Source organism: Acinonyx jubatus, chromosome A2, assembly GCF_027475565.1.
Source record: "Acinonyx jubatus isolate Ajub_Pintada_27869175 chromosome A2, VMU_Ajub_asm_v1.0, whole genome shotgun sequence".
In the NCBI taxonomy this organism is placed as follows: Eukaryota; Metazoa; Chordata; class Mammalia; order Carnivora; family Felidae; genus Acinonyx; species Acinonyx jubatus.
The window spans coordinates 16,636,064-16,663,531 of record NC_069383.1 but is presented as its reverse complement, the minus strand read 5'-3'; the positions used below and the strand labels follow the sequence as shown (position 1 = coordinate 16,663,531).

At 41.5% G+C, this 27,468-nt stretch overlaps 1 protein-coding gene across 7 annotated transcripts in view; it reads right to left on the bottom strand.

Moving 5' to 3' along the window:
- Positions 1–20,763: 20,763 nt before the first annotated feature.
- The window catches only part of DGKI (diacylglycerol kinase iota), a 435,956-nt gene continuing 429,251 nt past the window's right edge, over positions 20,764–27,468 (bottom strand). For all 7 annotated transcript variants that reach the window (XM_053218037.1, XM_053218038.1, XM_053218039.1 and 4 more), the window contains 2 exons: positions 25,429–25,528; positions 20,764–21,476 (listed from right to left, as the gene is read on the bottom strand). In XM_053218037.1, the coding sequence (XP_053074012.1) occupies positions 21,360–21,476; positions 25,429–25,528 (217 nt within the window). In that variant the 3' untranslated portion in view covers positions 20,764–21,359. The remainder of the gene's footprint in view (positions 21,477–25,428; positions 25,529–27,468) is intronic.

Genomic DNA, 27,468 nt, shown 5'->3' with positions numbered 1-27,468 from the left:
TCAACTAAGCCTTGTTTTCCACCTCAGTCCCCCTCCCCCAGTACCCTTCTCTTATCCATTTAAACAATTACCCTAATGAATATTTAGTACATTTGTCAGCAGGTTTTGGCTATTGCTTAAGGCCTATAATTTCAATGTCTTACATCCTACTTGCTTTTTATTTTGTTTTGTGTATGTTTGTGAGTCTTCTTTCTTGTTGTATCGTTGTTTTGTTCGGCTGTGTGTATGAGTGAGAGAATCAGAGCCACCCTAACTTCTGTTCCATTCCCTTACCCCAGGTAGTTGACATGGCTTTGGCATTGCTTGGGTATTTGTCTCCAATAACTTTTACATCGCCATCATGCACCCTGCTCTCCAAACTTCCCTTACATGACACTAATTTTGGTTCCATCCTAGTCAAGGAGAGGGTGGTAAGAACAATGCAATGGTTGATTTGTGCATAATATCTAAAGGATTGGAATAAGTGACTATTCAGAAAAAACTGGGTGGGGGGCACCTGGGTGGTTCAGTCGAGCATCTGACTCTTGATTTCGGCTTAGGTCATGATCTCATGGTTAGAGCCCTACAATGGGCTCTGCACTGGCAGTGTGGAGCCCGCTTTGGATTCTCTCTCTCTTTCTCTCTCTTTCTGTCCCTCCCCTGATCTCTCTCTCTCTCTTTCTCTCTCTCAAAATAAAAAAACACATTTTTTAAAAACATAAAGATAAAAAAAGAAAAAATTGGCACCAATAGGAATTTTCTCAAAAAGAAAAAATGAGTATATTTGAGAAGTAAATACAGAACAAAGATTTCCTAAAAAACTGGAAAAGTGCAAAGTGATATCAAGAAGATGACTATACAGTTGAACATTTATTTGGCAAATTAAGGAGTATGTGATGACAGGCCTAATTATCTTCATCTTCCAGGCACTGGGGTAAGCAATTCATAAAGATCACATGTAATTCTCACAAGAACCCCGTGAGGTAAATGACTCATTACCCCTATTTTTCAGATGAAATCACACAGCTTGAGGTGGTCAAGTCGAGGTTTGAGCCAGATCTGACCTAGAATGTACTCTGACCTTTTTTGGTCATCATCTTCTCAGACTTTTCATTATATTTTTGCCACATTATATAACATTTTGATACGTGGGAAGTGAATCACTTTGATTATTTACCTTTTGAAACTAAATCGTTAGAGGAAAAACTATGATGGACTTCAGACGAGAAGAAACAGTTCTATCCTAAATTGTGGCCTCCATTTTTAGGAATAGTTAGGAATGCTTTTAGCTTCAAACAACAGAAAACCTGGTTAGCAATATCTCACATAACAAGACTTCCACATAACAAGTCTGTGGTCGCTGCTGGCATTGGTTCAGCGTCTCCAAGATTTCAGAGCCCATTTGGTGTCTCTGTCACGCTGCTGTCCTGCACCTTGCGTCTCACAAGATGGCGACGTCTCAGGAGTGGTGCTCAGCGGAGGGTTTCTCCTTGAGTATCTCCTTCACATGGGGAAAGAATAAATCCTTCCAAAGGCCCCCGAAGACTCCTCCTTACTATTATGCTATTAGCCATGATAGGTCAGATGTGACCTTTCCTGGAAGAAAGATTGAGTAAGTTGGAGTTAAGACTTTTTTCAGCTTCCATAATGGGGGGGCAGGCAGAGGAGACGGGGGTCGTAGAAGGGCATGGGGTAGCAAACAGACATCTGCTGCAACTATCACATGGCACAGGCAGACGGTCCTCCCTCGGTATGAAGAATAAACTGTAGTCACGTGATCTCCAAAGACCAAACATGGTTAGTCACCTGCACCTACCTGGGTTTTTGGTGGGTTTTTTTTGTTTTTTAAAGCTGGATTTCAGCTCCTTTATGTGTACCAGGTTTTAGCAACACTTTAATTTCCTGTTTCAATTACCACAGGCTTAATAAAAGCTGTTGCATGGAAAAATAGTTATTTTGGGCACCTGGGTGGCTCGGTTGGTTAAATGTCCGACTTCGGCTCAGGTCATGATCTCCCAGTTCTTGAGTTGGAGCTCCGCATTGGGCTCTGTGCTGACAGCTCAGAGCCTGGAGCCAACTTCAGATTCTGTGTGTGTGTGTGTGTGTGTGTGTGTCTCTCTCTCTGCCCCTCCCCCGCTCACACTCTGTCTCTGTCTCTCTCTCTTCCTCTCTCAAAAACAAGTAAACATTAAAAAAATTAAAACAAAGAAAAATAGTTATTTTAGTCTTCATTTCCATCAAGTTACTTACTTCTGCCTGTGGTAACAGTCTGTAAGCAGTTCTGTTCTTTTCCTTAAACGTTTCATTTTCTATTTCAGTCTCTTTGGAATTTTTTGTTGATCTCACCATATAAACTCAGAACTCCTTAGCAAGATCTGCTGATAACTAGTTCATGTTTCAAGCACTTTTTCTGTCACAGTGTTTAGAATAAGAAACCACTTACAGCATAAGATAGACTTTCAGTAAGTGATACCAGTGCCTCATTCAGCCAAATATTTTATCTCTAACAGTGGCACAAAAGGGTGTGTGGGGGAAAATGTTATTAAAGGAAGAATTTATCCTAAAGAAGATTCTTTTTCCTGACCAGCCAATCATATATATCGATGCGTTTTCTAGATCCCGATTGTTCCAACTCATAGTTCTTTTCCGCTTTGGGGAGGGTGGAGACTTAAAGGAACAACATGTGACACTGTGGGCTGTGTCCTTCTAGAAGCCTTAATAGGAAGCCCACTTGTCCTTCCATATGAACCACGCTTTCGACATCAGATTTATCATTCATAAAAGCATATTTGGGGCTCCAATTTACTTTGTCCTATTTTATTTGTATTTGTTTTTAATGTCTCCGTTGGCTTGGAGCTTGAAGAGTAAGGTGGTATATTATTTACTGACTCCTTGAATGCCGTTGATAAAAAAACTTGTGATCGTGATTCCTTTTCTTTCACAAAATACGTATCTGACTTTATACAAGCTACTTAAATACTAAGGCTTGGTTTTTCTCATCTATAAAATGGGATTACTGGCAGGTATTTACTCCGGAAGGCTGTAACAAGGATTAATAATGAGAAAAAAATGTAACGTGTGCCCAGAGCAGATCATGGAATGTAAAAGACACTCAATAAGTGGTCATCTCTTTCTGTCCTTTGCATCAGAAGCTGAATCATGCATATAATACAGTCAATAAATGCGGGGGTGGGGATTCATTATTTCAGGATAATCAGAACCTAGAAAATATATTTTCAGATAGGGGGTCAACGTTTCATTATAAATGGGGATTTTTTTATGTTGAAGAATAGAATGAAACTATTTATATTACTGAACAAATTTAGATTGTAAGTATTAACCCAATGAATAAGTCAAACGTACATTTTGTTTCGGTTTTTCTAAAAAATTGTATGGCAATATGTCTTCTTTCAGATTTTAAATCCGAAGCATGATTATATTTACAAGGTAATATGTAAAGCTCTCATCAGTTCTCCAAGATTCCCTCTGATTCTTTGCTTTTCAGTTATTCTCATTGCCACAAAAAACGCTGTCATTGTTCTCTGTCTTTTAAAAGGTGATTTATCTCTATAATTTATTTTCTCATAGTATGTTGTATTGTAAGCTATTAGAGTATTCAAAAAATCTGTGAGAGACTGCCCAATAAGATCTCGGTTGAACAGTTGAGGATAGATGCTAGCATCTAGAATGCAAGACTCTTTAATTAGAGACTAATTTTGCTAATGGTGTGTCCAAAACCTAATGATTCGACACCACTACCAGACATTTGCAACCATCGAAACCTGAAAAATGAAGACTTGAGTAACTAGGATATTACTGGTCAACTACCTTAATTGTAAACTTGATAAAAATATGTCATAGCTTTTTTTAAACCTCAGAGATCTATATTAAGACCCTACAATATGGAATAACTTTCAGCACCTTATCTAACCTCAAATTTTGTGATTCCTTGACCCCATAGCTAGAGGCTTATCAGACTGGCAAACCTCATACCTGGGATTTGGAAACTCACAAATGATTGGTGTGCCTCATCTTCCCCAAGAACCTAACGTATGTCTTCATTGGGAGCCCAAAACTCCTCCAAGTCATTGAGTGAGTGGGTTGTTTTTTTTTTTTTATAACCAAAGAAAAGAGGAAGGTAGGAAGGGAGAGAGAGAAAGAGAGGAGTGAGGGGGAAGGAAGGAAGGAAGGAAGGAAGGAAGGAAGGAAGGAAGGAAGGAAGAAAAAAGGAAGGAAGGAAAGAAGGAAGGGAAGGAAGAAAGAAAGAAGGAAGAAAAAGGAAGGAAGGAAGGAAGGAAAGAAGGAAGGAAGAATGGGAGGGAGGAAGGAAGGGAGGAAGGAAGGAAGGAAAGAAAGAAGGAAGGAAGAAAAAAGGAAGGAAAGAAGGAAGGAAAGGAAGAAAGAAAGAAGGAAGAAAAAAGGAAGGAAGGAAGGAAGGAAGGAAGGAAGGAAGGAAGGAAGGAAGAATGGGAGGGAGGAAGGAAGGGAGGAAGGAAGGAAGGAAAGAAAGAAAGAAGGAAGGAAGAAAAAAGGAATGAAGGAAAGAAGGAAGGAAAGGAAGAAAGAAAGAAGGAAGAAAAAAGGAAGGAAGGAAGGAAGGAAGGAAGGTAAGAAGGAAGAAAAAAGGAAGGAAGGAAGGAAGGGAAGAAAGAAGGAAGAAAAAAGGAAGGAAGGAAGGAAAGGAAGAAAGAAAGAAGGAATAAAAAAAGGAAGGAAGGAAGGAAGGAAAGAAAGAAGAAAAAAGGAAGGAAGGAAGGAAGGAAGGAAGGAAGGAAGGAAGGAAGGGAGAATGGGAAGGAGGAAGGAAGGAAGGGAGGAGGAAAGGAAGAAAAAAAAGAAAGTAAACAAATGAATTCAAGTTCCCTGAAAGCATGGGACTGCAGCTCCTTAAATGTTCAGCAAGACTTAAAGCAGATTTCTCAAATCAGTGGTCACTGATAGAGACCTGGAAGCTATTTTCAAATTGATAAGTTTCTCATTCCTTCACCTCACCTTTCCTCTCAAAGACCTAATTATCAGCGTATACTATGTTCTCTGATATGGATATAGCCATGGATCTCACAGCTTTAGATCAACATTAGAAAAATTACAATAAAGCAAACAAATTAATTCACATTAATTTAGCATTTACTATGTTCCGGTCAGTGGTCCGTGTCCCTGAGAGTGTTGGAAACCACTGGAGTCAACAAAATACAGATACTGGGAGAATCATGAGGCTTGAATTCTATTCCTAGCTTCCCTTTCGTGGACTCCAATATATTTTTTTTGAATTTTCAAAGTAGAGATTTTGAAAATACAAGTAAGATACTTTGGGAGAGCTCTCCAACTCCATGTTTCCGATTCTATAGCGTTGTATGGACCGCTTCAATGCACAAATTCAGTTACTGGTTGGACTAAAAAAAAAATCACGTAACTGTCCCCTCTCCTGGCTTCACTAACAGAAGGGAATGGACCACAAATGGTCAAGCCAATCCAGCTATGTCTTTTCAGATACTGAGATGCTGATTCACTTATCCATTGATTTCTTACAAACCACCCAAAACTTAGTGGCTTTAAAAATAAGCCATCATTAACTTGCTCGTGTTTCTGCAGCTTGGACTGGACTTGTCAGGGCAGCTCTGCTCTGCCCCACACTGGGACTAGAACATCCTAGATACCCTCTTCCATCACACATTGGATGGGTACCTGCATGGGGGTGGCTGAAACAGATAGGGGCTGGCTCGACAGCTTTCGCTCTCTGCATGCCTCCCTGTGTGGCTAACTTGGGATTTGTCACAACGGTGCTGGGTCCCAAGAAGGAGCACCAGGGGGACCAGCCCCAGTGTGCAAGTGCCCGTCAAACCGCCACTTGCTTTACACCAGCGAAAAGGGACACTAGCAAAAGGGACAAACGCAAAGTCAGTGTGGAAGCAGACTATACGGGACATTGACATCAGGAGGCAGGGTTCATTGGAGTCACAAAATAACAATCGACCAGACATACCAGTATGGGATCTCTGGTTTAATTTATCCTCGTGAGGACACTAGAAAAGCTTCTGATCCAGGCACCCACAGCCTATGTTTTGTTCCTTGAAAATAAAAATGACAACAGAACCAAGAAATTTCTGAAAGATCCAGTTTTCTTGAGTGGAGCTATTCAGTCAAATGACTAGCACATTATTCCAGCACAAACCCCATGCACGATATTTGGTATTTGTTGCTCATCCAACCTTTACTCCCTACTTCTTTTCAGACAAGATAAAGAGAATGAAAAATATGAGTTGGGTTTGGGTTAGAGCAAGAAAATTCCATTCCATCGGTATCACCCCTCTCTTGACAACCTCAATGGCCATTTCACATTTGGTAATTAAGCCTGTACTTTTCACCAGAGGCTACTGCTAACGGAGTTGAGGATGTCACTCCTGACGGCCTCTGGCAGAGGAACGAGGGTGTCGTTGGCAGGCAGACCAGCTGTCATCTCTTCCTGCAAAGAGCCAGCCGCTCACTGAGCCACTGAAAACTGCGGCCATTGATTTTTCTATACAGATGATTAAAAACAGCTTGGATGCCTGTATTTCATACCCATCATCAGTGACAATGAAAGGCCCTAATTCATGGGACTATATCATGGTCTTCAGGGCAAACCGTAGGTTTGGGCTGAAGACGCATTTTCCTTTCTGTAGAGTACAAAACAAAAACAAAAACAAATCCCCAGAACCCTGAATTCAGAGGAGCCAGACCCAATGTAATCCCAAAGCTGAGAGTAAAAGTTACGGAGAGAGGACGTTTAAAGAGAGGCTTCAGGCAGTGGGAGACATAGAAACCACAACTGAACGGTGCGGATGATCATCGGCAGAACATACAGAGTACCCCTACAGCTTATACGTTGACAGAGGTTTTCACGTTATGAAAAAATCTTCACAAGTTTGGCCCTATGCCATCTGAGTTTGGAAATGTGGTGATTTTCAGAAGAACGAAGACAGTTTAAAAACAGGCAAATTAAAACAAGAAAACTATCCCTAGACTTAAATAAACTGATAATGCGGGTTATGTGCACAGGCCCTATGCTAGAAGAGACAGCCCAGCGGTGCCTTCTTAAACCAGCAACGCCCCCAGACTGGCATCATGTGAAGCTAGACTTCGGACAAGCTGAGGGATTTATTTTTTCCATTCTCAGTACAAGCTTTTGGGTCTATTTATTCCATATATTCTCTCCATTCAAGTTTTCACAAATGGACCCTATTTAACACTGTCAAAGCGTGGTTTTTAAGGCATTTTTACAAGCCAGAGGGAGAAAAAGGATTGAGGCAGACTTTAGGTCGGGAACTTTAACGTCACCGCAAAGACAATTAAGTAAACTAAATCATCTGAGGTGAGGACGTACAGGCCCCTTTCTCTCTGCCTGCCCCCTACCCCACAGTGCAGGGAACGTGTGGGAAATGGGATGAGCATGCCGTCAGTGAAATCCTCCCCAGCACGGTTTCATAGATACAACTTTTTGAGCACCGACTATGTGCTAGGCGTTGTTCTAAGTGTTTTTCCAGCCAATCTCTCGTTTCCTGTCCACAAAAACTCCATTCGGTTGGTGGTATCGTTTTCTCCATTTCTGATGAGGATGCTGAGGCTGAGAGTGTTCCGTGACCAAGTTCACCCCGCCTGTAATCAGCAACATAGGTGCCAAACCCAGGGCGGTCCACACAGAGTCAGACAATGCCAAGCAGAAAAAGAAACCCCATGACCTAATGAGATTGGTCCGTGAAAGAGAAACATCCTTCCTCGTTATCATTACCATAGCGGCCGTGTAGTTGTAATAATACCTGAGAGTTATTAAGCATCCATGCTCCATGTAAGTTCTGGTCCTTTCCATCTGTGTCAAACTGAGCTAATTATCTTTACACCTCTGAAGGGATAGCCTGTAGAGTCGGGCAGCTAGCAACCTGTGACTCACTGTACCGATTTCTGAAAGTAAGCACACAAATTCTCAAGGGCTGGAGCCATAGACATCTTATTACAAAAGGCATTTGTTTTAGATTTTTAAAATGCCAACCAATCATGAATGCTATGGCAAATAGAGTTCAAACAGTATGTTTTGGGGGTAGCTTTAATGAAGTTTTCCAATGACCTTGAATAGAGATCATTTTGAAGCTTTTAAATCTTTATAATGACCTGCTATTAAAAGAACCCTTCAGGGACACCTGGATGGCTCAGTTGGTTAAGTGTCTGACTCTCGGTTTTGGTTCAGGTCATGATCTCATGGTCACGAGATTGAGCCCCACATCAGGCTCTGCACTGATGACACGGAGCCTGCTTTGGGATTCTCTCTCACTCCCTCTCTCTCTGACTCTCCTCTGCTCATGATCTCTTTCAAAATAAATAGATTTTAAAAATTAAAAAAATTATATATATATATATATATATATATATATATATATATATATATCCCCTTCAGAGAATCCTACCATTTGAGAGAAGAAAGGGGCCCTCCAGAGACCATCAGCTGTACAGTCTTGTTTTGCAGATGAGGAAAGCTGGGCCTAAGGACAGTAAGAAGCATAGCCTTTCAGGAGCAGATCTGGGGCTGGACTCCAGTGTATTCTCTCCTGCTACAAACATCTCTTTTCACCCCAGTAGCTCCTTCACGTGGCATCTACAGCATTTGAACATGTTACTGTGATACAAGTTGCACAAAAGGAGCACCAGAGCTTTGGTGAGGTCTCCCCGTCCCAGTAAGCTGTGTGATCCTGAGGAATATTTTCAATCTCTTTGACCCTTGGCTTTCTTCTGTGGAAAATAAAGTTATTCAACATGGTTTCTAGTGTCATTTTACTCCCATAACATGTGACTCGATGATTTTAATGTATTGGCGATTCGTTTCTACTTCTCACAAAGCACATGGGCCTTCTTTTTCCTCGGATTCTTCAGATTTCTAATGACAAATGATGTTGGAATCAGAATCCCAAAGACAAACTCTAAGTAAAGGACAAAACAGCCATTTTCAGACACACAAGAATTCCAAGAATTTATTTCCCTAGTGCTTAGTTTTCAGAAGTAATTTGTGACCATGCTCCAGAAAATCAAGAAACTAAGAAATATGTAAGTCAAAAGTGATAAGACAAATGCAGCCGTCCAAAGAAGAAAAGCCTAAGGTGATAATGGTACAGACTGACTGGGAAAAATATTCATCAAAATTAGAACAGGAAGCCAGTGGACTCTGAGAATGCCTTTAGGAGGAAGAATGAAATGGATTCCAGAATGACAAGGGAGCTCGATGATACTAGAGACATACTGAAAAAAATGTGTGTTGTATCTTTCAACAAAAACAAAGATGACCAACACCAAGAGAAAGAAAAACAGCATGAAAAGGTCCAAATACGAAACAGACCAATCTAAAAAAAAATGGTAAGAAAAGTATTTTGATCTGAATAATAGAAACATTGTCTTTCATTGCCATTGGAGTCCTTGCCTTGAAAACTTTCAGAAGAAACTTGTAATTGCAGCTTACTATTTGCCTCTGAGGTATGCATTAACATGCCATGCTAATGCATCTCCATGTGCTTAACTTTCAAATCTTAGAATTAAAAAATCAGCAACACGAAGAACTTGTAACATTGGTACAAAATAGAATGTAAAATGTACATCCGTATACTACTACATCAAAATAAAAACTCTGGCACAGTGAAGGAAACAATCAATGAAAATAAAAGACAACCTACTGAACGGTACAAGACACTTGCAAGTAAGATATCCAATTAAGGGTTAGTATCCAAAATATATACTAATACAACTCAACACTCAAAAAACCAAATAACCCAATTAAAAATGGGCAGATCTGTGCTGACAGCTCAGAGCCTGGAGCCTGCTTCAGATTCTGTGTCTCTTTCTCTCTCTGCCCCTCCCCTGCTTTCTCTCTCTCTCAAAAATAAGAATAAACATTAAAAAAATGGGCAGAAGACATGAACAGGCATTTCTCCAAAAGAAGACGTATTGATGACTGACAGATACATGAAACGATTTTCAGTATCACTCACCATCAGGGAAATGCAAATCAAAACTACAATGAGATATGATCACACACCTGTCAGAATGGCTAAAATCAAAAACACAAGAAGCCAACAAGTGTTGGTGAGAATGTGGAGAAAAAGGAACCTTCATACACTGTTGGTGGGAATGCAAACTGGTGCAGCCACTGTGGAAAACAGTATGGAGGTTCCTCAAAAAATTAAAAACAGAACTACCCTATAATCCAGTAATTGCACTTCTGGATATTTATCCAAAGAATACAAAAACACTAATTTGAAAGCATATGTGCACCCCTATGTTTATTGCAGCATTATTTACAATAGACAAGTTATGGAAGCAACCCAAGCGTCAATAGATGAATGGATAAAGAAGAGACAGTGTGTGTGTGTGTATGTGTGTGTGTGTATTACTCAGCCATAATAAAATGAATGAAATCTTGCCATTTGCAATAAGATGGAATGACCTAGAGAGTACAATGCTAAGTGAAATAAGTCAAAGACAACTACCATATGATTGCACTTATATGTGGAATTTAAGAAACAAAACAAAGGACAAAAAGAGAGAGGTAAAACAAGAAACAGACTCTTAAGTATAGAGAACAAACTGGTGGTTACCAGAGGGGAGGGGGGACGGAATGAATGACACAGGGCATGGGGATTACGAGTACACTTACCATGATGAGCACCAAGTAATGTGCAGAAGTGTTGAATCACTATATTGTATACCTGAAACTAATATAACACTGTATGTTAACTCGACCGGCATTAAAATGCAAAACTTTAAAAAATCAAATAAAATGTACATCTGTGACATGGGATATAGTTAACAGAAGTTGAGAAGTGGAAGAGGGGAGAAGGGATGGGGACGTGTTAAGATTCACACAAAACCATCACAGTGATTGCCACTGTGGCCGGAGGGGGGAGGAAAAGGGACCAGCGTGGGAAAACAGATCTGTGATGTTTTGTTAAGAAACAAAAGCTGTGGCAGAGTAGACGGTAAGGGCGCGGTGTGGTCAGTGGCAAAGGATGTTATTCCCAGCCGCGTGCGAGCGCTGGTCGTTGTTCCTTCTAAGCACTTTGGACGGCTCTCCCAAGTCTGCGTAGCTTCCTCAAGTGGATCCACTGGCAAGTGTTTTACTGAAGACCGAGGTACAGGTCTCTGCAGATCTGTGGGGTTCTCTCTCTGTGCAGTTTCCCGACACTCTTCTCTGTAAGTTCTAGTTGCCTTGGTCTGCCCAAGTCAGGAAATCTGCCAGGCTCTGCCTGAATTACCCTTCCCTGAGCCACTGCCTGGAAACTCCGAAGGCCGTAAACTGGGGTAATCATGCAACTAACTTCTGTCTCTTAGGGATCACGGTCTTTTTTTTGCCTGACACCTGGTGTGTTAACAATCACTGTTTTTTATAGGGATGTTCTTTATTCAGGTGGGAGGGTAAATCTGGCCTCTATTAGTCTATCTTGAAAGCAGAATTTTTTTTTAAATTTCTGCCTTATCAGGGATCCCTTTTAGTTCCCGCCTAATAGCCAGCCAATCTTTGCTTACCTTCTGATATCAAAACTTTAACTTAACCACCATTAAGGACAGTACTCACACCAATTATATCCAACAGCCAGTAACAGAAGAAAAGAAACGAGTTATGTTTCTTAATTTTTATTCTGTACATTTCCACACAATTCACAATACAGAAAAAGTGTCCAAAAAGTAACTGTAACTAGTCAATTTCTTTTTCAGAGATTAGTTCAGTCTCCCAAATTAATTCCGTTGAAAATCTCTGTAGAGCAACACAGTGATCAAGATACTTTATATAAATAGGAAATGCAAGAAAATTAGGGAAAAATACTTTATGACTTTGTTACAAAAAACTCCATTCTTCCCTTCCCCAGCCCACCCTTCCCACCCACCCTCCCTCCCTCCATTTCATATCTGGATCCCACTTCACCTGGAAATAAAACTTCATCAACCTACTGCCACAGCTGCTACTTTTTTGGGGGGGATTCCACCTGCCAGCTGGCAGCTTTGCAAAAGCATGGCTCTGGGATGTGATAGGGCAGAATCAGAAATCATGAAAGAGCCCTTTATAATGTGACTGCAACTCTTCATACAGATGTAGCCTTTGAGAGTGAATTACCCACAGCCAAGGGTACTCTGGATGCCCAAGAATCTTTTCCCACTCAGAAATCAAATGAAATGAAATATATTCATTCTTAGGGAATGGACATTGTCCTCTATTCCTGAACTCTCTACAGGAATGGTTTTCCCCACTTTCAATCAGCTACGATGCATAGAATATTCAGATTCGCGGTTGCCACTTAACCATTTGTAATAAATAAATAAATAAGAACCCAGCCTAGCTAACCTTTACTGAAACTAACTGGACTATAAATTTCAAAGATGTGCTTTGCAAAATATTCTATTGTGCTAGAATATTTTGTCTGTCAAAGTTCTGAAACTCATTTCCCAGGATGGCAAGAAACCCACACTTCCCAGCCCACAATCAGAATGTGAGCAAACATCGATCTGAATTCTAATTGTGATGAAAATTATGCATGTGGTCAGAACCTCAGTCCAACCAAGAAGGGATGGAGGTCAGTGAATGAAAAATTTTAGTGCTAATAAGACCCAAAAGGTTAGGAACCATTTGGTTTCATTATATAAGGTACAATAAATATCAAAGCCAGATAGTATCTTAAAAATGATCAATCTCACCAACATATCTCACAGAGTTACCCATAAATTTAAAACAAAATATAGAGTAAACCAATTTACAGCTGTCATTGGTTTACTTTTATAAGTAAAGACAATTTGTAAACATCTCCTATCTCTATAATTTTAAGGTTACATGTAAACCCCAAGATAAAAAAAAGTTTGTCTTTAAATTTTTAAGGGTTGAATATATTTAGATTTATGAAAAAACCCTAAATTGTCCTTATTTCTCGCAAATTTTATCACAGACAATCACAAATCTATGGACAGGTCTAACCTCCTATGAGCACTTAGAGAAACTCCTTCCAAAAACAACCTAGTCCTTAGGAAAGCTCTATTAGAAAGCTCTTTCTAGAACTGTCTCTTCCCCTAAATTCCACACATAATTCTTCTAAGCTGCATAGATTGAAAATTTCATGATATTCCTCGAAGCCACTTTGAACAAGTTCAATTTTTTTCTACATCTTCTGGATTTGCTTTTCATGAGGATCAAAGTTTACTGAGAGTATATATTATTTATTTGTGGGTTGCCATGGCAATTTGTGTGAAGACTAGAGCCTTATTATTGTACTGCTCTTGAGAATCTTTTTCCTTTCCCATTAACTCTCTGCTCTTCCTTTCCCTTCCCAAGCCAGGAGCAAAGACAAGGTGGGGAAGAAGGGGAAGCCGGGGCGGGGTGGGGGTGGGGGGCATTTTCTCAGCAAAACTCCAGATAATGGTCTATTTTTAAAGATTATCTCAAGAGTGACTCCCATCCAGCCAACCTGAAATCCAAGAATTCAGGTCTTCTTATTATGGAAGGGGGGATGGGCTATTAAACCTATAGTCCACAAACATTGTAGCAACATTAGTCTAGCAATACAAGGTTAAGTCCTACTTAATGACAATAAGTCATTTAAAAAATGCCTCTATGGCTCTTCACCAGAAAACAGAGATCTGTCATTTGTCCAGGCCCCAGCCACAGCCATACACCCCAAATGACAAATGGGTAGAAAGAAAATGAACACTAGATCCTTTTTTCCTCTTTAATTCCTGAACCTGAGCCTGCTCTGCCTTAGTAGAAACACCTACTCTACTTGGGAGATTTGGGAATTGGCTAGCAATGGACAGCGCGTGTGTGTGTGTGTGTGTGTGTGTGTGTGTGTGTGTGTGTGTGCGCGCGCGCGCGCGCGCATGCATGTGTGTACATAAGCAAAGCAAATTGTTTTAAGGTCATGAAATACCTGCTTCTCAATGACCTGGGATATATTTGCAATGACTGACACTGTTAAAAAAAGCTGTAACTGCCATCTACATGGCAGGAACCGAGAGGTGGTGGGGACTCTAACAGTGCTGCTTGAGTCCAAAATCAAAGAAATCTAAAACTAGAAAATATCACATAAGTCTTTTAGTCCAAGCTCCCTCACAATAAAGGAATTGCTTTTTCATGATCACTGATTTGGCTGTTCAATTTTCACTTAAATAGTGGAAGAAACCCTAGCTGCAGTAAAGTCGCTTTGTTTTTTTAGAAAGCCTAGTCCATTTTTTCTGGATAGATGTGTAGGAAAAAAGAAATCCTATAAACAATAAAGCTACTTCCTTTTCATGTCTGTTCTGAACTCTTCTGTCCTTGCTTTAATTTGCAAATTATTTGCCCTACAGAACTTGAATTACATAGTCCTACTTCACCTGTCTCCTCCAAACATCCTGTTCCTAATCTTAGTTTGTTCTCTTTCCAGATCAAATAGCCGCCTTCTACGTATACACAGATCTGCCTGTAGAGGTGCTCTGTAAAAGAAGAGATCCAGAATTGGAGAATCTCTCAGGCCTGCTTATTCGTTCTGCTTCAAGTGCAGAACTTCCCACAGGTGTATCAGACCTCTGTGCATGTGACTGTGTGGCAGATATGGCTTCCATACCCACCATGGCACCAAACATTTGACCCTTTTTTTCCCTTGGACATTTACCCAACCTGAGAAGTCTCTGAGAGCAAAAACTCTGACTTTTTAACTTTCTATTCCTCAGTTCTACCCAACTCTTGCTGTGGGATGCTAAGTCAATATCTTTTCAAGGAGGCACCTTCTAAATTGTGGAAATTGGAACGACGTAAAACAGCACTGGAGGCAATGGCAGGACACTGTTTACTTAGCGAACATCTACCGTGGGGGTGTTAGTCTGTCATGTCTAGAGATCTTTGTCTAAAAATTACTGAAATTATAATAAACAGTATAACTGACAGTAAATGGTATAGATTTGAGTTGTATAAACTATTTTCTATTGAAAGACACGTGTTTCACCAAAGGACTGAGAAACGAGACAGTTTCAGTTGTTCCCACCATTAAGGGACTCCTTTCAGATGCCATATGGCTCTAAACAGTAAACCTTGGGAAAACATTCAGAATCATCACTTGTTTCCATGGGTGGACCCTCCCTTGCAGCTCTCACGCCTGCAGCGAAAACAAGTGGGAGTTTCCATGATTGCCTTGTGTGGATCCCCCATATCTTTTAGGCAAAATTTTCTTTTGCGGTTATAGATTACATTTAACTGTAAGAATACCAAATCACGCCACTTTTTTGTTTTTTACATTGGACAGACAGTAAAACAGATTTCTAAGGTGACTTAAGGATGCCTAAGAACATGTATCAAAATCCATGACGCTTGCAGAAGTATTCTGGAGTTAGACGTCGTAATATGTTTTCTTTTCACTAGCTCTTAAATTCATGCTTAGTTGGTTTAAAATTTTTTAATGAGAACTAAAAGTCATTCTCTCCAAGATCTTCCCTCTCAAAATGGTGTTTTAAAGATTAAAATCGAGACTTTCATAAATTTTAAGACTGAAATCCTGCCATCCACATTAAAAAATAAAACTTTAAAAACTCACAGAATCTGATTCCAGCCCCTTCGATAAACGTTCCTAATCACAGCATCATCCCTCCAGGTGGTCAAGTAGTGTTCAAACAGTCCCAGGGTCCAGAAGTGTGTAATTCCACCAGGGTGTCCACTCCACCGTTTGACGGTTTTTACTTCATTTTTGTATCTAGGTCGAAACCCACTGCCAATTTTGCCTATTGCTTCTAGTTTCATTCTTGAGAAATAGCATGAGTTTTAGCTGTCATTTCGGTAGCGCTTCTGTCTCATCTGCAAGTCTTGGTCGCAAATACATTTTTAAGAACACTACCAAGACTCGAAGGAAAAGGAAATGCAAAATATCATCCCCTTCATATTCTCATTTCGTGTTTCATAAAACTAACATCTTGCGGGCTGAAGAGTGACAGGCACAATAAAGGCCTGATGGACACCCCATTGCGTGCTTTCCCGGCACCCTGTGCTTCTCCCATGCCCAACTGATCACATGGGAATCCGTCTTTTCTCCTAGGCCGCCAGCTCCATGGACTCAAGAGGTTGGGCTCTCTCATTGATTCTTAGATCCTTAGCAAGCTGCTTGCATCAGAGTAAGGGATAAATATATTTTTGAAATAAATGATTAAATACCCAAAGGTATGATTGGCTCATGAACTTATGGTTGCCCGCAGGATGCCTGAAGACATATAAAGACTCTGGAATCTGTCTACCATGAGGATATTATTCAATATTCAAATCTCTGCTTTAAAAGACAATGCCTCAACAGCCTAAGAATCATTTTTTTCTGCTTTCTTTTTGAGACCAGGTCACTGCTATGTGTCCTGGGAGAGTGGGCTGTCCAAGGGCACTACTCCTTGCTTAGTTCCTGTATTTAGGTTTCTCATAAACTGTGGGGAGACGGCCTAAAAATCCACAGGTGGCCAGTAGGGGTTAACACGTATATAATCCAGTCATCTAGGTAACTTCGGGGAGCACATGGTTTATTTACCTCACCAGATGTGGAAGAAGCTGCCATGACTCAGGACGCCAAGACAGACGTGTGCTAAACCTCTGTGGCAGATGACTTTTTAGAATAAGGCTTGTTGTAACTCTATAAGGTAATCAAGGTCAGTGGCCATCTATTTGTCCTTCAGGCAAAATGGATACTTGTCCCAGAGGGTCATTTCATTTTGATCCATTTTGAGCCTAATGCCTGGGGAAAATCTGGGCAGCTGTATGACAAAATTAACGAAGGTAGTGGCGGAAAGTCCAGGAGGACTACTGCCATGGTCAGAAAAATTGGAGGGACCAGAGATGGATGATGACCTGGTCGCAGAAAGGGTTGGGGCCAAAGTCAATCTGAGAGGCTCGGCAGAGAAAAAACTACACCAGTCAGCTGAATATGGAATTCAGAGAATGAGAAAGTAGAGAGATTAAGAGAAGGTTCTAGGGAGACCTGGACAGAGACTATTTTACACAAATAAGTGCTAAAGGTTAGTTAGAAAAGTCTTCTCATTTAATAGATGTTCTACTTTTTTTCTTAGCTAAAATGAAGATAATCCATTTAAGTAGAGCAGTTAGTTTTATTTGATGGCTATGAGGAGTCATTTCAACAATGATCTATTTTATTTTTAAACAGCGTAATTGAGTAAAAGATCACACTGTTTTCAGTGATTTCATTAGCTGCTCCTACTGGAAGGAAGCTAAGCTCTTCAGACCCCAGCCCATATCCAAGTTACTACACCTTCCTGCCAGTAGCTGGCCCTAATTAAATATCATCAGGCAGTGTATGGAGTGTTATTAGCCCTGCAAACTCAGCCTTGGTAAGGGGAGTGAGCAGGACAGAGAAAGAAACCCTCCATGTGAGATCCAAAAATAGCGCAGACAAGGCTCTGGGCTCACGTAGGTTTCATGCTTCACATAAGGTAACATAAACCATTATAAGACCTCTTGGTCATGGATTTTATGACACACAGCAAATGCCATGTGTAGCTGGAGTGCTGCAGTAAAAGAACTAAGCTTAGCAACGGTAAAAACAACAAAGAATAAATGAGAACTTTCTGTTAGCCTGTCTTTGCCTGTTGGTGTTAACTATACACAGAGATGATTAACACGCTTCTAAAATGTTCTATTATAAGCCTATGCAATAGCGTGTGTATAGTACAGATATACACACACGTATACAAATAAATATATTTCTATACGTGGGTGGGGGGGCTTGCGTACACAGTATTTCTGACAACATACAAGCGACAATGTTTATTGGTGTTAACGCCGCTTATCTCTGGGGAGGGGGGCAGAGGACACTACACCAGCACAGACGAACACCTTGACCTTGCCCGTGATTCTCATCTGTGCTATTCGAACTTCTGATAAAAAGCATGTTGGACTGCTATAAATTAAACAATCTAAATAAAATTAAACAATTTAAATAAAAGAGACCCATAAACACTTAAAACTGCTGCCCCACATATTGTAAAACACGGAGATTATGAGAAGTCTGGTAAACACATTTCAGAAACACTTTAGGCAAAGAAATGGTTATGAGGTCCCAACAAAAGCTACCTGCTGAGTATCTCTCAATGCAAAAAGATCTGCCTAAGCGCTAGGGCCAGCTCCCATGATGGCCTAGGGAGCCACGGGGTGGGCGAGGTTTCCCATCAGCTGTCGCTAACTTCATGGCTGTGCACTTGCCAGCTAAGATCTCTTTTTCAGAAATTGCATTGGTTTTAAGTTAAAGCCTCCACAAGAGGTAACCAGAACCCTCCAAGTGAAATTCGCAGCCATGGTGTTTATTTCCTTCTTGGCTTCTGTTTTTTATCAAGTCCTTGAATGTGATAAAGCACAGCTTAGCTGGGTTCTATTTCATTAAATGTGTACGACTGGAATCTACGGCCTCAAAAATGACTACCTTCAGGGTTCTATGATGTTGTCTTGTAATAACTCGCCATTTCTCATACCCCTCCCTGTCAGCCTAACCTAAAAATGGAATCCCAGAGCAGAAAGCACCACCACGTGAGGGGCTCTTCTGAGCCAAACACAGAGGAATGAATGCCAGCTAAGGCAGCCTCTCTCCAGTACTGTCTCAGGAGGTTTTGTAGAAATTGCTATTTCTATAAGTATATAGTTTTATGTATTTTAAATTAAATGCATGTGGGTTTAAAGACCAGGGCCAGACCATTTGCTTCTATACTTTCTGATGGCTCATTAAAGGTGAGAAGATATACTTAGGCTGAGCTGGAAACTGCTGGAACATATGGCCTTTCTAAAGCCCAGGACTGTCACACGCAGAGATCAATTTTTAAAAATGCTACAGGAGGTAGGTTTAATATCGAATCCATTGAATATATAACTGTTCTGCTCGTTTTTGATGTTCTTTTCTTGGAAAACCCAAGGCCTGAGGGCATTTGCTTTTTCAAAGAGTTATTTGCCTTGGTTGTATGCTTCCCATCAACAACATAGAGCTTTTTTTTTTGGCTTGGAATTATTTTCAAATGTACCAGAACTCCTACAGTAATCATTAGCTAATCTACTTTCATACCAGGAATTTACTTGTGACTTCAGTTGGACCTATTTGAATTGGCCCATAGCCATCTATACCCTCAATTTTCTCTGGGCTGCTTTGAAGCATCACAAAGAAATGTGAGATGGTAGTTGGTGAAAATAGTCCTTCATCCCAGAAATGGCAGCTGGGTAACCGATGGTGTGGTCGACTGTTTGGCTAAATCTAGGGAATGGAAGGCACCATTCAAGGCCAGACTCCAGTCGGTTTTAGAGATTATATTTCTGTCATCACAACATCTCTTTGATGGTGCCACCAACTGAAAAACTCCCAGATGAAGCCCAGTGATGAAAATCTCCTGGAGCATATTTTTTCCAGCTTCTGGAAACAACCTACTGCAGTCCTCCTTTCCCTCACCAGAAAACCCAACAGACAATTCCATTACTAAGACTGCTAGATGACAACAGATTACTCATGACCAACCTCTTCTCCCACAGCTGGAAACAACACCAACGATTTGACTTTGGAACGACGTTCCCATCCACTGAGAAGCTACTCCTACTTAATCCAGTATTCATAGCTGTCCTTTCAAAATGTTATGTGACCAGACGAAATTCAGATAAGCAATGCGTCACCACTAGACCTTTTCAGTAAATGTAGAAAAACCATCATTTATACGTTCACATGCAGAAACACCAGAGAAGCACTTTGCTCGTGTCTAAGAGCAAAATGGAAGAAAGCTCAGAAGACATCGGTTTTAGTCTGAAACAACCCTTAATCACCCGCTTTCATTTCTCACTTACACCCAAGTCGAATAGATATCTTCACTGAAAGTTAGACTTTTTCTCTTGCTATCGTAGCTATCACAGAATCCCCAGTAGAGGGACCTGTGTGGACCAACGGATCTGTGGCAGGATGAGAAGTTGCAACTCCAATTTTAGAGACACGTTTCTGGCTAGGCTCCCACAGCGGTTTGTACTAAGAATTTTCCAGCAGAGGAAAACAGAGAAGAGAACATATTAGACTACCCCGTACAGGAGAAATGGGGCTGTAGTGCTATCAAGCATAACCTGGGACTGGACAAGTAAAAGGTGAGGCATCCCTCAGAAAGATCCAGCCATCCTGGAAATCTGGCAGTGGAACTCATAAAACAAGGCTTTATCCTTGGGACAAGGCTTACTTGGGGGTAATGAAAACCAAAACCTTAGAAGGAAAAGCTAAAATGGCCCCCCCTTCCACCACTGCACCTAAGGGTCTATACTTATTAGCCTCTGTGCAAGATTCCAGTGACCGTTTTCTTGCTTAAGTGAGTTATTTTGACTCAATATGTTGCTACTTTTGCATTGGCTGTTTCATTTCAAGTCAATTAGCCTGCTTTCTCTTATCACTCAAGAAAGTCTACACGTAAACGCTGTCACAGTGCTCCGTTTCCTGTTATCGCAGCTCTTGCACATGGTTTTCTGCTCGGGCAACTTCTACTGCACTTAAAAATCCAGTGGTTCTGCAAACCAGCCATGGGCCTTCGTTTAATCCTTCGCTCGTCTCTATTGCGGCAAAAGGCAAAGATGGCTACACGTAGGCAGTACGGAGCTGTGCAAACAGCCCAAGCTGAACCAGTCCTCGGGGCTATCAGCAACAGCCCCACAACCCCGGGCCGGCCCCTGGGTTCCCTCCCATGCCACCTCACCATACCTCAGAGATAAGAGCACACAAGTTGACATTATCCATGTGGCTCGTCCCAGCTCCTAGTTAATGATAAGGGGTTGGGTGGGTGGTTGGGTGGGAGGGAGGGAACATGCAAAAAGTCACTAATAGTCTTGGTATATTTCATCTGGGAAATGGAAGCAGCTTTACAGTTGTGTTTCTGCAGGACATCCAGAGGGTTTTCAAAGACCTTCAGATGGTCTTGTGGTCTTCAAAGACTGAATGTAAAGAGAACAGATCATATTTTTCGAACGGTGAGTAGTTACAGTAGAATTGTGTGGTACAGGGGAGTCATGAATGCACAGGGGGAGGCGGGAGCAGTGCCATGTATACGAACATCCTTTGAATCTTGAAAATAAATTATACAGGTGAACACAGAAGTTCATGCTACTTGCTGGAAGCAATAAGGATCAAATTTCGTGGAACTTGTATTCCACAAATCTCCAGGTATCCTGCCTCTTCCTCGGTGGGCTATCATGTTCTGTTGGACGTCTTGGTAGCCCTTAACAACTGGTGACATGGTATCAGATTGATTCTTGCAGGAGAGAGACAGATTTATGGATTCCATCAGCTTCTTCCAGGGGAGCTGCCCGATCGCCGGGAGGGCATAGGTGATATGCTCGCTCAAGTTCTCTTTGTGATCTACCAGGGTCAAACAGCAGTTTCCAGGTCCTCGTGGCCAATGATCTTATAGTTCTGGCGGCTTTCTAGGTAAGCAGCCAAATCTGGGTCTCCAGCTTGCTGTGCTCTCTCTTGAGGTGTCTTACCCTACAGGTAACAGTGGGAAGGAAGGAGACACAAATACTTGGGATGAGATTTTTTTTTAAATGCAGAAACAGAGGTATTCAAAGATAACTCACTAAAAGATTTTTCCATGCTTATGGTTTTAGAGTTCACAAGACACTTTCAAATCTATTATCACATTAAACATGTGAGATAGGTAAGTTTAAGAGAAAGAGACTATCACTCAACAGCTGGGGCTTACATGAGGAAACAGAGGTTCAGGGTAACTGGGTCCACAGCAGGAAACAGTGTGAGCTTTGGAACCCAGATGCTTCAGCAATAGAAATTACTGAACAGAAAAGCAGGAAAGCAGGCATTCAGATTTCTGATTTGGGATTCTTTCTATTATACTAAACTCTGGGAAACAGCAAGTAGAAAATGATAGCATGGGATGGGCATAAATGATCTAGGGATGCTTCTTTGCTGGTTTTAAAGCCTTCAGTTAAGTTCCCCCTAATTCAAAACTATCTCATCTCTCCAAAAAGTGAGTTAATTTCTGACTATAAAAGTGACGGGTGTGGATTAAAAATAAACTTGGAAAAGTACAAAAGCATAAAGAAGAAAATAAAACTCACCAATAATTTCTATACTACACTAAGATAACCACCTTCTGCAGAGTGACTGTTGTGTCTTTTCCTGGAGCTCTACACATAATTATTTGTATAAAAAGAAAACCACACTCTGTTTATATATTATTCTATCACATGCTTTTTCCCCTAATATATCAAATCTTGTCCATCATTCAGTGATCTTCTACACCATCTTAATGACTGTATCATTTCTTGCAGCCTACTATAATGCCGTGTGTATATTTATACACACACATGATATTTCGGGGATCAGGTCGATGAATAGAATTCAGCAGAAGGCAGGAAGGTCCCCATTCTTTTGAATGTTTATAGATATTACTTAACACTCCTTGAAACTTCTAGTTTTTGTTCAATGATGTGGTTTTATCTATTTAAAAAGTGATACTAAGTTCTAGGGAAAAGACAGAGGCATGATCATTGTACTAAAGAAACAGCCCCACACGTACAAATGCACACGAGTATCACAAAAATTACTGAAGGCTTCTCAGCCTCCATCTGAATCACTGCAAAGGAGAGTGTCAAATTTAATTAAACCTGCTTCCAGCAGCCTACAAGGGTATGTGGGCAGAGGATAAAAGGAAAGTAGCAGTGGCTCTGGATTCTTTCTAAAATTTCACTTATTTAGCTGGGATTTAATATTTAACCACCAGCTTGAAGTTCCTGTAATAATTTTTCCCAACTTGCTTACAGTATTAGTAGACTCTCTGGTCTTTACCTCAATATTAATGAAGTATATAGAATTACTAGTTTCTAAATATTCAGAGAGGAGGACTGGGGTGACCCTTGAGTTGATTTTAAAGGAAATGTCCTGTATCAAGAGAAATTCTCAAGATACGCTTCTCTCCAAATTAAAAAAAAAAAAAATTCTAGAATATCCAGTCGTAATTATCATGCTCTGCTTTCACTTAGCATAAAATTACAAAATGGAAAAATGAACAGATCCCCAAAAGCATGACTCAGACTCACACTGCTTCATATGGTAAGGCCTCTAGAACATAATGTTGGGTGAAAATTTGCATTCTACAATAACACGAATAGTATGACTTCACCTACTTAAACAAACGAGAGGGGAAAACAGGCATACCTGCATGTGAAGTGGGATCATTAAAATTTTAATAGTATATAGGTCTACAGTGTGGGATTTCTAGTGATTTTTATCTTTTTATATATTTTTTGCATTGCTAGAGTTTTCCATATAAGAATGTACTCTACTCATCACCATAAAAATAATGAAGCTGTGTTTTGAAAAAAAGCACACATATACGTAACACAAAATAGGAAGAAATCTCAAGGAATGTTGAGCTCATTTATCGGATTCAGAAACTTGGAAAGATTAAAAAAAAAAAAAAAAAAAAGATCAATGGCTCAGGGGCCAGGTCTCCCGCCCAGTCTTTTGTCTACTTCATGTTGTCCTCCCTTTCTTTTTATATTCGGAGTTGAGTGTAAGCCAGTCTGTTGTGTGGTAAACAGGCAATTTCCATGCTGTAGTGTGAGTGGTCCCAACAAGGGCAACCCTACCTGAAATCATGGCCTCCATTGATCCTGCCTACCTGGTGTGTATTTTTCAATCAGGTTATGCAACAAAGACACTTTCAGTGCAAATATCAGCTGGGAAGAATATCACGCTGAGCAAACCATTTGAAATCCCACACCCACTCAGCTAACCAGTCAGGTAACAGACCCGCTAGAAACCAAAACGCAGCTTAACATGTGTAACAGCCTAAGGGAGGAACGGAGGTGGCCGGGGACCTCAGGCAGAGAGCAAGGATCTGGTGGGCTCCTGGGGGAGTGGACCATCACACCACACCACTGGCTCAGAACTGGCTCGGGGCAGAAAAAGAGGTCCACACAGGAGAAAAAGTTATTTCATAGTGTTCACTGTGGTTTGGGGAAACCCCAGGAGGCAAACTGCATATAATCGGTGGCTAGTCACTTAAATAAGTCTAACGGGGCTCAAGTCATGTAAGTCATATGTCTGTGTTCCTTGGCTGTACTCACTGGCCCCAAACGTAGGCTATTTATTCAATGCCTGCATAATGAAATCCTCATCTGCATGTTAAAATCCTTCTCTGCAACCCTCTACAGTTAAATGGTTTGTCCTTTCTGAGGGCTTCTCTGTGGTGTTTTCTCAGACCTCATCAGGCTCCTCCGTGACACTGATCTTCTACATTCGGTATCTCCCCGTCTCCTGGGCTGCAGTCCCAGGTCAATGCTACTGAGTACGCCTCTTCCCTCACTCTTGCTTTCAGCCCTTTTTTTGGTGCTTTCTGTAAAGGACCAACTCACGGTGCAGCCTGAAGTCAGTTCTCCCCAACTGAGTGTCTCCTCCTTACCTCTACCTGTTGATGTTTTTCTGGTCAAGGTTGGCACATATGTCCCGCTATCAATTTCTAGCCTCATTGCCCTCTCATTAAGACATCAACACACTTTGAATCCAGATTTATAGGACTTTTGCTGCAGGGAAACTAACCACATTTCAAGCCACCACGCCATAGCTATCACCGTAAGGCAACAAACCATACAAACCATTGGGAAAAAACCCAATTTTGTTACTAGGTTGCCACTCTTCATCCTGTTGGATCCAGTCTGCGGAGGCGGGGGGGGGGGTGTGTGGCGGTGGTATTCTGTCACCAAGTGAGAATGACTGATCTGCTGAAACAACACTGGGCTGGGCATCAAAAGAGCTGAAACTGGATTTGGGCTCAGCTACTGGTCTAAGGGCATAGAACTCTCTTTTGGTTTCAGTTCTCGCATCAATGAGAGTAATTAGTAATTCCCACCCTAACTTCAGGGGTTAACTCTTAGGGGAAAATATAAGAAAACAAATAGGAAGAAACTTTTAAAAATAAAAAGCCAACATACACGTATCAGGTTTAAGATTATAACCCTTTCAAAGTCAGGGCTGACCACTGTGGCCGCTAATCACTTGGGCACCCATGTATGGGGCCACATAAATCACGGATTTTAAGCTACACTAGATAAAGTAGCTGAAGGGGAAGGGGCTCTCAGTAGCAGGCCAATGTCTTTTACCCCTTCTCGTAGGGTTTGAACCTCACCTCTCCGCAACTTGGCTGCTGGCATTCAGCAGGACAACCCCCAAAGTCCCAAGGCCAGCCCATTCAGGGGTTTATAAAGTCCCATAGGCAAGCACACACCCTTCCCTTTGTGCTTATACGTTTAAACTACAGTTACTCTAAATGAAGCACTTTATTTTTTCCTCCTTTTTCCAAAGCCCCAGGCACTTCCATAAGCACAGAAAGGATGCCTTTGCTATGAGCACAAGTGAAGGCAATGGTGCCGGTGGTCTTGCCCAGTGGGAGGATGTTTGCACTCACTCATCAAGTTACCTTGGAGTCCGTCTTTCTCAGAGATGCTCCCGCATCCACCAGAAGCTGGCACACAGCCCGGTTCCGCTGGCAGGCAGCCTTGTGCAGTGCGGTCTCACCCCTAAATCAAAGATGAAATGGGAAACCACCCATAAAAGGGTTGGGGGCAGGGGTGGGAGTGGGGGTGGAGGCGGCAGGGAGGGGGTGAGGGTGGCCTCCTATCCCTGCTGCTGAAGTTCTGTGCTCCTCGGCCTCCTTCGCTATCTGCAGCTGAGCCTGCAGCTGCTGGGCACATTCGGGGGGGAGGGGGGGATGGACGTCGGGGTATCTAAAAACGTCTTCAGTTAGTCATCAACTAACCATAATCTCTGACTCCAATCTCTTTTCTAAAGAGTGTTAACTAGGCTGAGTGATTTTGTTTTCAACTGCTAATGCTTGATTTAGGAAATACTCAACAGCGCTATTAAACAGACTGATAAGTACGGATGTGTCTGAGCACTGTGGGGCAGTTTTCTCTGTGGACACATCTGGGCAGAACACAGGGGCACTGGATATGGTACACACGGAACAGTGATGGAAAACCACAGGCCCTTCACGTAGATCACACAGTGCTTGGCAGACCGCCCTGGGGCCCTCAGTGGAGTATCTCTTGGGGACTCAACTTTGAAGGACCAGGTCGACACAAGCTGCCCTACCTACTGATTTCATGTGACTGGCAGGTGGGAGAGTGTGGGCAGCCACAGAGTATATCCGGGAGAGGTGGGGACACGAGCTTTCCCCTGCTGGCAGCAGTCCTGAGGCCAGCCACTCGGTCTAGGAAGAGGGTAAGGCCAAGTAACTATTTCTACCCCCTCATGGGCAGTACAGGGAAGAAGATATTTCAATTGAGTCCAAAATGGAAACGATGTTCCATGCCAAAGCTTATCACGAAAAATCAAATGCAGGGCTTAGACAAGACAAATGGGTGACGATCTTGTCAATAGGACGTGGTATGTGGACAAACTCTTTGCAACAACGGACAGTTTCTTCCATGTTTAGTAACTCATAACTATGTAACTGTCCCCTTCCTACTCATTTGCTCTATTCATTCCTACTGTTCCTCCTCCAGACCTACTTCGCTACTCCCCATCTATCTTTCACTCTTTTCAAATTTCTGTCAAGTTTTACAGTGCTTCCATATGGCTTTCAGAGTTAGACATTTACCCTTTCTTTGTTCCTATTTGGGGAGCAGTAGCTATTTTTGTTGCCTGAAGAACAACAACAAAAAAAAGCTGAGGACAAACATTATCAGTTTGGGGACCACCCCAAAGTGGATGATTTTCTCAACCAGGGTTGCCCATCTGAACCACAGAACATAACAATGATTGGAATTCCCATATTCTTAATTCTCCAATGGTTGTATGTAACTTCGTCCATTCTAGACTCAGTATAGAGGTTTCATTACAAACAAAGGATGCCATAGGGTATTAGGACTTCATTTTCTCACAAATCCCAGTTGAGAAAGTAAATAAAAAAAAGGTAAATGTATTTATTTAGATTTCTCAGGAGTCCAAGATGTACCAGTGCAGAACTTCCTTGCCTGTAGGAAGCTCTAAATGACGAATAGCAATGACTGTGCACGTAATCATTAGGATTCTTGTCATCAATTTTTATTGTGTAATTATTGGTTTAGGAGATTAGCCCTGCACAGTTATATGTACTATTGAAGGTGAACTCTTAGGGCGCCTGGGTGGCTCAGTCGGTTAAGCGTCTGACCTTGGTTCAGGTCATGATCTCACAGTTCGTGAGTTCGAGCCCTGGGTTGGGCTCTGTGCTGAGAGCTTGGAGCCTAGAGCCTGCCTCGGAGTTTGTGTCTCCCTCTCTCTGCCCCTCCCCTACTCATGGTCTCCTTCTCTCTCTCTCTCTCTCTCTCTCTCTCTCTCTCAAAAATAAGTAAACATTAAAAAAAAAGAAACTGAACTCTTTATCACTGACATTTCAATGATCTATTGTATGCCCTATAGACTACGTTCTTCTCCTAGATAGGTTCTAAAGAACATATCTAAAGAAAATAATCTAGAC